This window comes from Physcomitrium patens, chromosome 13, assembly GCF_059467195.1.
Source record: "Physcomitrium patens ecotype Gransden chromosome 13, ASM5946719v1, whole genome shotgun sequence".
NCBI lineage: Eukaryota > Viridiplantae > Streptophyta > Bryopsida > Funariales > Funariaceae > Physcomitrium > Physcomitrium patens.
In genome coordinates, this window is record NC_143422.1 from 12,381,704 (window position 1) to 12,396,921 (window position 15,218).

Consider the following 15,218-nt stretch of genomic DNA (forward strand, 5'->3'; position numbering starts at 1 on the left):
TTGCCTAGGGACGAAGATTGTGGAAGATGGGTATTTCTTGGTTTATTGCCAAAGGTACTTATGTCCTCTAATTCTACCTCTATCCAACACCCTTATAGTAGTGATGTTATAGAGATATATATTAATATTAATAATTATTAAGTTAAGAGGAGTTAAATTGAAGTAAGTAAAATATATAAATTTGATGATATCTTATGGTAATGTTTCTTAAAGGATTTATTGACATAGATTTGAATTATAAATATTTGTAGGTAATTAATAGATTCAAAATTTTGCCAAATATGTTAATTACCTACAAATATTTGTTAGCTATAATTATTACCTATAATTATTTACCAAATATTTATTCCTATATTCTAACTATTACACCTTTTGATTTTAAGAAGCTTTACTATAATAAGATAATTTATAATTTCTTATATGTTTATATTTTATTAAGAAGAATAAATAAATAAATAAATAAACATCAACATAAGTACTAAAGAATCAAGACTTGTATTACTTGAGTAGTTTGATAATATATTATTAAAGTTTTGATGATTTATCAATCAAATATAATTGGTGAATGAGCTTCAACTTCAAAATTATCCAATTCTAAGAGTACAAGTTAAGTTAAATAAAAATATTACTTTTAAATTTAATTTTATCTTAATTTTTATCTTTTTTTGAATGACTTGATTTAGTATTTGATAAATTTAAGGCTTTTTTTTTATAGAATTTAGATCTATAAATAGAACAAATAATATAATATATATTAAATTTTTAAAAATTATATTTCATATCAAAACAATTACATAGTATTATTATATGCTTTATAATTTCAAAAACTTGCAAGTATTATGAAGTGTGATAATATTTCCTTTATGAATTAATTTTTCTATTGATTATAATATAAAGTAAAAAAAATAATATTAAACTTATTTAATTCTCAAATATTGTGCCAAAAAATTATTTTTGTTGTAAGATGTAACAATTAATTTTTTGAATTTTAACTTGGGAGTTGTGTAAGTATGCTTTAATGTCTTTATAATTTAATGGCACTTCAAATCTAATCATTGTTTATACCAACTACAAGAATTTTAAATACTTTATATCAAGACATGTTTTGAATCATTGCCAAGCCTATTGGAGCATGTCTTTATCAAGATTTGATTTTAAGATCACTTATTGATCCAAAAAATAATAAGGTTTGTCAAACACCCTTTTTAGATGTTTTTATCTTACACCAAAAGAAAAAGATGTATCTTTTGATCAATAAAGAATAATTCTCTTGAAGCCAAAGCATTTTTAACTTTGAGTGATAAAATCAATATTGATTGTTGATTCAACTCTTATAAAAAAAATTCAATCAAGTATGCCCTCTGATCTTCTTGTTTATGATATCAAGAATCCTTCTTATAAGTCTCATGATGCTTCTAAGTTTGAGTTCAAAAACAACCTACTATATTTCAAAAGATGCCTATATATTCTACAAAAAGAAGCATGTTAACATGTTCTTCAAGCACATCATGACTTTTCAAAAATTGGACATTTTGGATACAATAAGTCTTTAGAACTTATATCTAGAGATTTTTGATGGCTACAAATGTAGAAGGTAGTAAAAGACTTTGTTCACTCATGTGACATTTGTTCAAAGTCAAAAACTCCTCATCATTGATCTTATGGAATTTTCTAACCATTATCAATTCGAAAACAACTATAGTCTTTTATTTCTATGGATTTTATCATGGATCTTTCAATCTCAGATTTTTATGACTCTATATTTATAATAATAGATTATTTTATCAAGATGGCATATTTTGTACCATATACAAAAACTATCATAAGTGAAAAAATATCTAAGCTTTTCTTTGACAATATCTATCTTTATCATGGATTGCTTAAAGATATTATATCAGATAGAAAAACTCAATTTGTATCGAGATTTTAGAAAATAGTTTTAAAGATTCTAAAAGTGGACATTAAACTACAACTTTCTATCTTCAAACTAATCGATAAACAAAACGTGAATCAAGTTTTAGAGCAATATTTGAGGTGTACCATCAATTATCAACAAGATGATTGGACAATTCTTTTGTTATTGAAAAAATTTACTTATAATAATACAATACATTCTTCTATATAATAAATACTTTTCTTTGTTAATTATAGATATCATCCATAACTTAATACTTTTAACTTCTTAAAAGTTGATAATCTGAGAGCAGAAGATTTGGCAAATTATTTATTTAAGCTATATATAACAATGAAGGCATGAATAAAAGAGACTAAAGAACAACAAAAGAGCAACACAGATGTTTATTGCAAGGAACAACCTCATTTCTATGTTGGTCATAAGGTATGGTTACTTTGTCATAATATTAAAACTATTCACCTTTGTAACAAGTTGGATTATTATAGACTTAGACCATTTCTTATTTATGAACAAGTCAATTAGATTGCTTATCAATTACATCTATCAAAGTCTATGAAAATCCATCTTATATTTCACGTATCTCTTTTAGAGCCATATGTGACACTGAATATCTTGGAAAAAAGACAAATACCATTGGGTCTTATAAAAATGGATAATAATCAAGAATTTAAGGTAGAAAAAGTCCTAGATCCAAAGTGGCACTGACATAGGTTAGAATATTTTATTCATTGGGCCAGATATAATATTAATAAATATACATAGAAGTTAGCAAAAAATCTTATAAATGCAATAAAGAAAGTCAAAGATTTTTATGAACCACATCCATCAAAATCAAGATAAAGGATAGCAAAGCTTTGCTATAAAAGAAACACAATTTAGGAAAGATTGCATTCTACCTTCTATACTTTTTTGTAGTTTCTGTATAATTGTAGCATTAAAAAAATAAGGAACTAATAGCAAGTAGGTTCAACTCAAGAGCCATCATTTGCTAACTTATTGGATGAGACCTTATGATTATCACAACCTTCAAGATGACATAATAGAAATGAAGACCTCCCAAAATGACATGTTTTTCTTCAAATAAATGGTAAAATATAATACGTTTGATATCACGACATGTAGAGAAATTCTTGATGGTTGGTGATTTTATTGGAGGTAGGTATGACTTTTGATGATGTTACAAATGTTTTGTTTGAAGGAAGTTATGAACGTCTGAACAATGATCAAATCATAGTGTGGTCTTTTTACCTTGGAATAAGACATTATCAATAGATGAGAGGACCTATCAACTACCTTCAAAAGAAACAAAGATCAGAGTTCATGGCAAATATAATTTGCTACATCTTAGACTTCCTCAACATGTGATCACTGCTCTTTGTAGAACTCGTTCCTAGAAAGGAGAATAATGTCATGGATATATATATATATATATATATATATATATATATATATATTAATTATTATCTAGGTAATATGAATAAATAGAAGTAGATAAAAGTAGATTATTTCATAATATCTTCTAGAGAAGCTTCCTAAAAGCTTTCTAAATACTGTTTTGACTTTATATGTATTTGTAGTTGATTGATATGTTAGAAACTTAGTCACCAAGCTAATCATATACCACATGTATTAGTAGCTTATAGAACAAGCTAATTATGTGACATCCATATAAAAAACTTACTTTGTAAATTAAGATACATGTCATGCAAAGTTAACATGTTTTTGGAGGTCCTACATAATATTGCCACATAGTTTTTAGTTAGATAGTATATATAGAGACAAGAATGAAGCCTTCTTTACTCTTATCAATCCTTTTCTTGTTTCTAGTATAGTTTCAAAAGTCTCTAGTTTCTTTATCTTTTGGCAATAGTCATTCTATTTTTCTATTTAATATACATACTATTTTATTTCTATTTTTTTATATTTCTTTGAGAGAGCCTCATTTGATTATTTGCTTTCATCAACTTCTTGTCCTTAACAAAAATTACATTTTGAACCAAGTATGGATATTTTGAATATAATATCATGCCTTTTGAACTTACAAATATACCAATTGCTATTTGACATCTAATAAATGATATTTTTTTATTATTTAAACATCAGTTTGATCGACTTTATGAATAAAAAAAATATGAACTTTATTTTTTCCATGTCTTACAAAAACTTAAAGATATAAGACTATATGCCAAGATGAAAAAGTGTATATTTTATAAAACTTAAGTTAATTTTTAAGATATATCATTTTAAATGATGGCTTTGTGATAGATCTTTAAAAAATTTAAAATATCATAAATTTAAAGATTTAAATATACATATAATATATATTTAATAATATATATATATATATATATATATATATATAATATTTTTTAGAATTTTTTAATTACAATTGGATTTTCATAAGAATTTTTTAAAGTTATAACTTTACTTATACATTTGATTTGTAAAGACAAAATAAAGTAAAATAAAGAAATTAAAGCAAAATTTGAAAATCTGAAGATAATTTTTACTGCAATACCAATCTTATATTATTTTGAGTTTTTCAAGGCACTTTTATAGAAACAAATATATTGGACTTTACATTGAATGTGGTGTTGTCACAAATGGGAATAGATGACAAACTTCAACATGTAGCTTTTCATTTAAGAAATTTTTCAATACCAAAATCTAATTATAAGATCCACAATAAAGTATTTCTTGGAATTATAGATTTATTTTAAGAATAATACTACTATTTATAAGGTACTTTTAATCTAATGACTATTTATATAGATTAAAAGAATCTTAGGTGTATTATGTCAATACACATTTTGAATTGTTATTAAGTCCATTTGAGCTTGTTTTTATTAAGTTTTGTATTTAATAGCACTTATTGTTTAGAAAAATAACAAAGTTTGTTAAATTTCTTTTTTAGATATTCTTGTCTTATACCAAAAAAACACATGTAGCTTTGGATCAATAAAAATTAATTCTTTTGAAACTAAAACAATTTTATCTTTGAATAATGAAATCAAAATTAATTTTTGATTTAATATTTCTTAATTAAATTCAATTAAGTATGTCCTTAGATTTTTTAAAATATGATATTAGAAATAATTTTAAAAAATCTTATAATACTTCTAAGTTTATATTCAAGAAAAAACTTATTACTTTAAGGGGTGCTTATATGTTCAAATAGGTAAAGCATAATTACATGCTTTTTAAAGTCATCACATTTATTTTTTTTAAATTTTATTTCTTTTCAGTAGATACCTTCAAATATTGAAGCATACTAAATTATTTTGAAATAATAAAAAAATAGAGATTTTTATACAGTAACAAAAATAAAGATGTTATATATAATTTTTTTTCCTATAAGATCAAATTTGAAAATATTAAATAAGAAATTATAATAGTTTATAATATTATCTTTCTATCAAATTTATTTTTTAACTTTAAAAATTTCTAGTATATTATTTTTAAAGTAAATATTTTTTTATAAGACCTAAAAATTCTTTAATGTGTAAGAAAAAATAAATTTAATATAAATAATGATCTTTAATTTATAAAATTAGTATTTTTATTAAATTCTATAGAACATTTTATAAAGAATAAATTTTTTTAAGATCACATCTTATACTATTCAAAAGTTAATTATGAAAGAAATTGAAAGCATTTAATTGAATGTCTAAAATAATTTAGATAAAAATTAATATTAAATTATTTATTTAATATTAATTATTATTATTTTTATTCCAATTTAAATTATTAATTTATTAATTAGTTAAGATTCATATATCCATCTAAGAAAGTTTTATTTAATAAAAATTCATCCAATTTATACAATAGATGTCATCTTAATTTTCATCTATACAATACATCATATCTAAATTCATAACTTCATCTAAATATTACATCTATCTAAAAACTTTATCTATTTATTTGATTATTTATTCAAATTGATGTTTACATTGTCATGTTGTGATTCGACTACCATGTGAAAATAAAGTGATTATGTATTTAATATAAAATTTACTTAACAATATAGTGAGAGTCATGTTACTGGATTTTAATTGGTTGTAGAATGTGGTTAAATTACTACTTTAAAAGGAGGTTGTTTAAAAGGATTACTATTAGAATTTGTATAAATTTATTTTCTTTTGATAGTAGCTTTTAAGATTGGTTTTGATTGATAGTAACTTCTAAATATTTAGAGTCACCTTTGTTAGACATTGGTGACTTTTGAAAACTTATTTTGGTTCTCTTATTTGGTGTTTAGAGCATAAATTATATAAATCTTATAAGAAAAAGGGTTGAAGAAAGGTTTTAGTAGCAAAGAGAGTTTAGGGCATCCATATAGATGAATGGAAATGGATGATGAAAATCTCCATTCCTATTGGTCAAAAATCATGACCAATAGGCTTTGGGGAAGCTACCTGAGGCCATATTAGAGATTAGAGTTGGTTTTTTAGGGCCATTTGAGCTTTGAAGGCTAGGATCAGCAAGTTTAGGTTTTTGACTATGGTTTTGGTGCAAATCTTGTATGATTTGGAGTTTATATGAAGGAGATATAGGTGCTCAAACTTAAGGTGTTGATTTGGGAGCTATTGTCACTATTTTTGAAATAATGCACGCGTGCAGAGGGCAATTGAGGATCGGCAACTGTGACTAGAGAGAGCACTTTTGCAACTATACTTTTTTTATACTATTTTCTGGATTCTAAGTTAAAGTGAAGGAGATATTGGATTTTGAATTCAGCACATGCAATCTAAGAGTAGTAAGTGACCCAATTTACTAGTTATTATATCTTGAGCAATTTGAGAAGGTTTTGGCTCAAGATTTTAGGAAATGTGTAAATTCATGTTAATAAACTTTGCAAATAAGTTTGATGGTATTTGAGTATTGGGTTCTTGAGATATTAAGAAAATGGTGCTTGGGTGCTTGTAAATTAGGGTTTAGAGCATGTGCTAGGGTTTCTTAGATTCCAAAAGATTGAAAGTGATTTTGTGGTTGGTTTTTTTTTAAGTAAAACTTGAAGGTAAATTATATCTACTTTATAAGTTTGAGACAAATTGAACAGTTAGATCAAGAGTTATGAATTTCTAAAGTTTGGAAAGAAAAAACACTTCGCGGGAAAAATATGTTTTGAAGAGATTTTGCTATATTTTGAATTTTGAGCAAAATAAAGGAGTTTTGGAAGCTTAGACAAGATTCATATAAAAGTTTAAGCTAAATTCTCTATAGCTAGATACCCAGTGTATTCCGAGATAGCAAATCATGTTTTATGGCAACGTTCTTTATGTCTTCTATCTAAGATTCATCTATAATAATTGACTAATGGTTTAATAATATCATTCAAGTAAGAATTGAAGGGATGATACTTCTTAACCTATTGTTGCACTCATCTTCACAAATCAACTTATGGCAGCTAACTTCAAGCTTTAAATTAAATTCAACTATTTTTTTGTGAAAAAATCATATATTTTTAAGACTTAAAGGTGCACTAATCCTTAAATCTTTGACTTCAAATTTACTTGTTTGGCTCCCATATTTCCCTTCAAAGTTATTGTTCTAATTTTGCCAGATAGCAAATATTTTTATAAAATTAAGCTTGATGAATTGGTTTTTCATTGCCCTTTAATAAACCTAAGCTTATTTAAATATTGACTTAAAATGGTTCCTTCTTGCACAAATGAAACCTTTGTTTTGCCTTAATCTTCTTAATCTTATCTTCTAAAGTTGTGCCTTCTATTAGTTGCTTGAATATAAGGCATCACATCATTTGCCACAAGCATCAACCCTCCTATCACATCTAAGCTCCAATATAATCAATTATTAATCTTTTAAAACTAAATTTTATTATCACTTTCAGAGAAAAAAATTCATTACTTTTTAGCCTATAAGTAGTAACTAAGAGCCTTCCAAAATTGAGCTATCAAACTATGAAGCTAATAAACCACTCTTTTATAAATTAGAGATTTCTTCCTTGTCTAAATTTTAAACTTTGAATTTTTTTTATATATTAAAGTGAGAAAAAATTCAAATCTTCACTTAAATTTTTAATAATTATTTTTTAAAATAAAAAAGAATACTAAAAAAATATTAAAGTTGCTTAAAAAATCTAGTGGCAATTTGACATGAATTTACCTATTAAAAATAAGTAAGAAGTTTTGACCAAATGAGCCTATGAAGCCTCTTATATTCTTTCTCTAATACCTATAGGTGGTTGCCTCATCTCTAGCCTTAAACACTAAAGAGTCCAAATTAAGATTTGTGTCTTTTATTGAGCCAAGGATCATAATACATGATTGAAGCTAATGGCCATCAAATTATCATTGTGTTAAATTACATTTTATATGAAGGATCGACTACTCACATGCCTTAATTTATATATTTTTTTAATATTTATGAAAATTAAAAGTATGTCAATTTGGATTAATTTTAATTTATTCCTAAATTACTTTTAAATTATTTTTAGCTTATTTATGACATTCTTATTTACATAATTAGATTAAAGTAATTTTATAACTAAAAAATTATAAAAAAAATCAATATTAAATAAATTAGTAATATATTTTTTATACTTATATTAATTTAAGGTATTTTATTTGAAGCTTGGAATAAGAAGAAAGTAAAAACATCACTAAAATAAGAAATGACTAAATAATATAATTTTTAATAAAATTTATGTAATTCAATACTTTAATATTTAAAAATTAACCAATAGTATTTGTTTTGTTGGGTATCTTCTGTTTGTAAATACCAAGCTACCAAATTAAAAATTATATAAACAAATTTAATAATTTTAAATTTATTAAGCTACCAAGCTGTTCAATTATAAAGCATAATTTATTTATAATGATTTGTATTATAATTAAAAGTTATTTCTAATAACTGGTATTTGTGCTTGGTATCTTTTTATGAACTCATCAAACGTATTTGAATATATTTCATTATTTTTACTTTATTTATTTATTTATTTATTTTTTTATTTTTAAACTTTAATAATAATTATTACTGTATAAAAAAGTAAGTCATAAATTTCATCAAATTCATTTGTCTTGTGTTTGAATTTGTAGATTTTTCTTATCCAAATGTTTCTTTGAGTTTCGAAATATATTTTTCAAAGCACTCTGAATCATTTTTATTTTTAATAAGAATCTTTAAAATCAAGTAAACACATTAACAGGTACTTAAATTTTAAATTGGTGAAAATCCAATACAATATTAAAAATAAATCTTCCAAAATTATTAAATTCCAAAAATACAAAAAAATATTGGTATTGGCAAACATTTATTATTATTACAAGTATATGAAATTTGGGTTTTTGTTTATGATATTTTAAAATTAGAGGAGAAAAATCCTCCTAAACAAATTTAGGTTAACTTTTTATTTTTATTTTTTTAATACAGCATACCCAGAGGAAATCATACTGTAATATTAGTCCTTGTATTATTTCGAAATGATTCAAAAGAAAATTCCAAAAGTGCAAAGTGGTAGTGCAAAATAATTGCAAAACAAACCTCCGACCTTTTTTTTACTTTTTACTTTCTATTTTTTTGCATATTCCTCCTAATCAACTCCACAAACCCTTCCCAATCCTCCAATTAAACATGACCCCTACTCCATTCAAACCCAGCAGCATGTTCCAAACCCATGACACACAAGAACCCCAAAAAGGATTCACACCAAAGGTTCCACCTTTGACCCAAAACTCCCACTTTTATCACCACTAAAGAATGGAGGTTGGGGTGTGTGAACGGCGGTGATGACGTGGTAATGAGAGAAGGGCGTCCGGAAAATTTTAAAAATACCAAAAAAACAAAAAAAAAACAAAAAGGAAGAGCTCGGTCGATGCAAAGCCCGTCCAGGAGCGTTGAAAAGCGGCGTCGAAATGGTGATTTTTCTGAAAGCAAGATGAGCACTTTTTCTCGACCCACGCATACATCGAGTTGCTCTTGCTTGACCTGGCCCAATAAAAACGGCGCTTTCTGAAGCTCAAGACGAATCATAAACTGATAAGAGTGAGAGAAAAAGAGACAGAGAGTGTTTGTATGTTCGTTTGTTTGTTTGTTCGTCTGATTTAATGGCGTCTTTGATGAAGTCGTTCGTGGACGTGAGCCCAGGCTCCCAGTTCCCTATTCAGAATCTGCCATATGGGGTGTTTCGGCCGAGCGCTGGCGCTTCCCCTCGGCCTGGAGTGGCAATTGGTGATTCTGTTGTAGATCTCTCGGTTCTCTCCGAAGCCGGTCTTTTCAAGGGCCCTTTGCTTTCCTCCTCCAGCTGCTTCTCCCAGGTTTGCTGTTGCCCCCACTTACTGCTTCTTTCGCAGGCCATTGCTTCAAGGTTTTCCTCTTCTTGGACAAGTTTGTACAGAGACGTAGAGCGCGACAGTGGATTCTACTCTCAATCGCATGCGTTGCAAGCTTTTGATGAAGCACGATTGAAACTTCCTTCCCTCTATTAGCTTCATCTCAATAGAGAAATTAGCTTGTGAATGTGTGAAGAAATTACCCGTTCTGACGGGATATTGCCACATTGATGGCATGTGCTACGAATCGCTAAACAGTGCAATGCCGTTAGAAGAACCTCGTTTTCTGATAAGGTTTTGATGCTGCTTTGACAGACTTCACTGAATGCGTTCATGGCGCTTGGAAGACCAGCGTGGAAGGAGGCACGCAAAACTTTACAGAAATTGTTGTCTGGTTAGGATTCTGACGTTTGGGTTTCGTTAATACCTCAATTGTAAGAGCAAAAGAATGAAGAGCTGAGTCGCGTGCGTGAGTTTCGTTTGATCGAGTTTGAGGTAACTATTATCGGCGAATGCCATGACCAAGGTTGCTCTCTTTTGGTGGAAGACTTTTGTTCCTGACACAAATTGTGATGTCTTCTTCCGCAGATGGGGAGCCAACACTTAGGGATGACCATGTTTTACGATCGAAGGCGATCCTACCCATGGTAAACTTCTCATTTTCTCTCTTATTTGTGCTACTGTCAGCGACTCGAATACGCTGCAAATTTCAAATACCATTGCTTTGAATTAAAACTTATTTATCAGCATACGTTAAGATGTGGATCCTCTTTTGATTGTATGGCGAACAGAATCAAGTTACTATGGTGATGCCAGCAGTCATTGGCGATTACACTGATTTTTTCTCCTCCAAGGAGCACGCCGTCAATTGCGGCACCATCTTTCGAGGAGGCAAAGAGGATGCACTCCCTCCTAACTGGTACGCCATTGTCCCTGAGTCTGAGATGGCTGCGTTGGAGACTGCTCCATTTATCGAAGTCCTTAGTACGAACTGTTGAATCTGAGTTTTGTTCGTCAAAATGTGCTCAAGGAAAACGGTGATGTCGTGATGTGCTCAACTAGTTTTTGAGGAACTCGTGCACAATCATATCAGTCGTTCTCGGCAATTCTTTCTGCGGCTACGTCAAAGGAACTTGAATTGCTAGTATCGCTACGCAGAATATGTTTGGTTATTATTGTTGAGCTTATGTTGAGCCTCCTGCGTTTGAGTATATAGTGACTCAACGTGCTTGACGAAACGGTTTCTTGTCGCATCGAAAGAGATGACTGGTTTTGTTTGACCTTCCCAAAGGCCTTCATCAAAATTCTACCAAGGATGTTTACTTATTCATTAACGTAAAAAACATGCATATATATATATATATATATATATATATATATATATATTTATTTATTCCTACCATAAATCATATGGATTTTCTAATGCAGGGTACATGTTCCCATTGGTTATCACGGCCGAGCATCCTCAGTGGTGATATCAGGCACAGATATTAGAAGACCCAGGTAATGGGGGTTTATGACCAATCCTACAGCCTCTTAAGCCGCTAATTTATTCTTAAGCCTACTAGATCTGGTAACTGCACTTTTCTGCATGATCTTTGTGGGTTACACTATTGATATCAACAATGGCTATATTATGTTGAGTCCTGCAGAGGCCAAACCTCTCCACCACCAGGGGAAAATGCTCCAGAATTCAAACCCTCAGCTCTTCTCGACTTCGAGCTGGAAATGGTACGCATCGTCCCAATGCATGACTCTTTGAGTTTTCGTTTTTTAACATGTCTGGTTTCTAGGTCGGTCAAGGTCTGAATCAGAGTGGATATTGTAACAATGATTCCAACATTAGAGACGTTGGTTGAAGCACGCTTTGTGTTTAAGTGAAGTGGGAAGTGCTCTGCAGGCTGCTTTTGTTGGACCAGGAAACGAGCTGGGAAAACCTGTAAGCGTGGATGAAGCTGCCGACCACATTTTTGGTTTTGTAATAATGAACGACTGGAGTGGTATGTTGATTTCCTCTTCGTGGTGCTATTGTGTACCCAATTCTTTGAGCTCTTGTGTTCCTTATGCAACTCCCAGGCGAACTAATGAACGTATTTGAGAAGGCTTTAGAGATGATTCTCAGGAAGCTCCTGCTTGAGTGTAATACTGGCATCTGCTTTTCATCAAATAATGTCTATTATTACAATCACGACGTACCGTGAAATTTGTGTTGACATGTTGGTGACTTGGACGACAGCACGAGATATACAGAAATGGGAGTATGTGCCACTAGGACCCTTCCTTGGAAAGAGCTTTGGTGCGTACCTTAATCTTATCACTATGCAAAACTTTATCATTTTATGATCGGCCAACACTCGGGTGCTTTAATACGGTGCTGAAGATTTTATTTTTATTTATTAACGGCTTTGATAATAGCGTTCTCATTTTAGATTGTGATTGTATGCTGCAGGAACAACAATCTCGCCGTGGATTGTGACAATGGAGGCTCTCGATCCATTCATTTGTGATGCACCCGAGCAGGTTAGTGTCTTTCTTATGCTTATTTGTTTCCGGTTGAGAACGTATTCTCAAGTAAGTCTTTCTACCAGAGTCACCACGACTACATTCATAAATTTTGTAATTCAAGTATCTGAAATTCACCCACATGTTGTATCGGTTTGTGGAACGCCATCTTTGCCTTTCAAGCTGAAAGACACTAATACCTGCCAGTATGAGTTTCAAAGGCGGAAGAAGGATGTGTAAACTAAGTATTTCTTGTGCTCCATTGATAGGATCCGCCTGCACTCCAGTATTTGACAGAGAAGAACCGCTTCACTTACGACATTCCAATGCAGGTGATTCACTTCTCCTGCTACTATCCTGTCTCAAATACGTTCTGATCTCATGCAAATCGAGAATTGTTATATTGCTACGCAAATTGTGAACCATGTAGGTTGCAGACTACTTCATTCTTGGTTGTTTCTGGACGTTTCAAGCACGAAAGAAATTTCACGTCTACAGTACCATGCTGGAGGTTTTATCATGTCTTGGATGCAGGTGGCAATTAGACCCAAGGGTGAATCAAAAGCTTCTGTAATTTCCAACACCAACTTCAAATACTTGTGAGTTGGAGGATAGCCTCTTTGATATTTACAGCATTTACAGAACATGGTCACGCTTGGGGCCATGCTTCTCGGACAGTTTTTTACAAGTCATTCTCTATGTTTCAGAGGTCCTTTCTCAATTCACATTGTACCTCTTTGTAAGTAACTCCCTTTTAAAGCAGAGATCGGCACATGTTTGTAGGTACTGGACGGTATGCCAACAATTGGCTCACCACACTGTCAACGGCTGCAACCTGAATACTGGAGACTTATTGGCATCAGGGACCATTAGCGGACCGGTGTGTATGATCTGAGAGTTTTTCAATCGAGTCAAGTTTAGCATTCAGGCCTCAGTCTCAAAGTTAACTCTGCTATTTGATAAGCTTTTAAGTTTTGTAGTAGCAATAACTCGGGGATGTACGTACATTTGTGTGTTTGGCTAGTGAAAAAACCACGTCATGTTTCTGGATGTGTTCACCGTGGTTGCACAAAAGACATGATGCACTAACGGAGGGTTTCATGAACAGAGTTTTGGAAGCCTGGGCTCTTTGCTGGAGATGTCAGTGGCAGGTTCTAGGGAAGTCAAATTAGAACATGGTGGCGTTCGGAGATTCTTAAAAGATGGGGACGAAGTAGTCATGTCAGCAGTTTGTGAGGTATTTCATGAGTGCTCCACACTCGATGCTGTCATTGAAAATCCTCTCAGATTCTCTCTTCTGTAAAGAGATTCTTTTGTCCTTTTTTTTTCCTTAATTCTTTTTATCCATAGAAATGGATAACAATCTTCCCATGTTGACCTCTTTATATTTGTGTCGAGATTGTTGTGTGCATGTAAAGAGTTTAGACCATATTGATAGTTCTTCTGATGAGATCCATGCATTTCAGGGCGACGGTTTCAATGTGGGCTTCGGAGAGTGCAGAGGGAAAGTTATACCAGCGTTTAACTCGTGAAATCCTTTCCGAGACGAAAATGCTGGCAAGATGGTGAAGACATGGGCTCACGTGTCTTGTGTCTTTAAAAACCGCATGAGTTTCGCTTGCTATGTAAGAAACAATCTATTAGCATTCCTGCTTCACATTGTGGTGGCCCTGATGATCCATTTTGAGCAACGTCGGCAGCTTGAAAAACCCTTTCACTGGGCCAAAAACTCTTACTTGTAGGAACTCCTCATTGCGAAGCTTTGTATAGAGAGAAAACCAATTAGGTGTTGAGCCCATCATAAATTTGCCATCAATCAGATTCAAGCCCCTCAATTTCTATTTCTTGATGAGATGCAAGGTTCCTGGTTTTTAAGTACAAGTCACTCATGGATTTGCATCAACACAACTCGTTGGATAAATTGAACTAAATAAGTACCCACAAGCTGCTTCAAAACTTTTTCGTGAACTGGTGGTATTTTTATTTCGAACTTTGTATGTGCCTTACTAATCCTTGACACAGCATTTCAGTGTTGATATCAAATTGGTATAGGCTTGATTCATGTGAGACTCTGTTTGATCCTTTTTGTGAAAGAGAACTAATTTTTTGAGTGCAAATCAACATATTTTGGTCAGAGGTCAGTCTAAATTAAAGACAGCAGACATCCAAAGCATCATAACAGTTGTCTTGTAAAAAGTTCTGAGAATTATTGTTTCACTTATTCCAAGCATGATTAGATTAGTGAATCAGGTTTTTGTTTCGTAGTTTATGAGAATTATAACATTAATACTTGAAAATAACGTAATTTCTACGGATAATATGCAAGCAATAGTATGTCAATGTATGAATTAAAAAATCATTCTTATAAACATTTTTAATTCATACATTGTATAATATGTCAATATATGAATGTCTCAATTGTACGAATTCTTCTTTATACATGGTGGACAAAAATATCCAGTTAATTACACATGAATATTTAATATAATTCTTTAAACTTTCAAACTCAT

At 30.5% G+C, this 15,218-nt stretch overlaps 1 protein-coding gene across 1 annotated transcript; it reads left to right on the forward strand.

The window, feature by feature from the left end:
• Positions 1 to 9,885: 9,885 nt before the first annotated feature.
• LOC112290128 (fumarylacetoacetase) lies at positions 9,886 to 14,543 on the forward strand. The gene is made up of 14 exons (XM_024536117.3): positions 9,886 to 10,191; positions 10,522 to 10,600; positions 10,795 to 10,853; positions 10,998 to 11,125; positions 11,635 to 11,709; positions 11,859 to 11,937; positions 12,107 to 12,206; positions 12,443 to 12,502; positions 12,656 to 12,726; positions 12,978 to 13,040; positions 13,243 to 13,307; positions 13,492 to 13,588; positions 13,817 to 13,945; positions 14,175 to 14,543. Exons 1-14 carry the CDS (start codon positions 9,982 to 9,984, stop codon positions 14,238 to 14,240), a joined length of 1,281 nt encoding a protein of 426 aa, XP_024391885.1. The 5' UTR covers positions 9,886 to 9,981; the 3' UTR covers positions 14,241 to 14,543.
• Positions 14,544 to 15,218: the final 675 nt, after the last annotated feature.

Coding starts and splice junctions, on each gene's coding strand:
- LOC112290128 (XM_024536117.3), top strand. CDS start 9,982: ATGGCGTCTTTGATGAAGTCGTTCGTGGACGTGAGCCCAGGCTCCCAG. Junction 12,207..12,442: donor AATAATGAACGACTGGAGTG/GTATGTTGATTT, acceptor CTTGGACGACAG/CACGAGATATACAGAAATGG. Junction 12,727..12,977: donor TTTGTGATGCACCCGAGCAG/GTTAGTGTCTTT, acceptor CTCCATTGATAG/GATCCGCCTGCACTCCAGTA.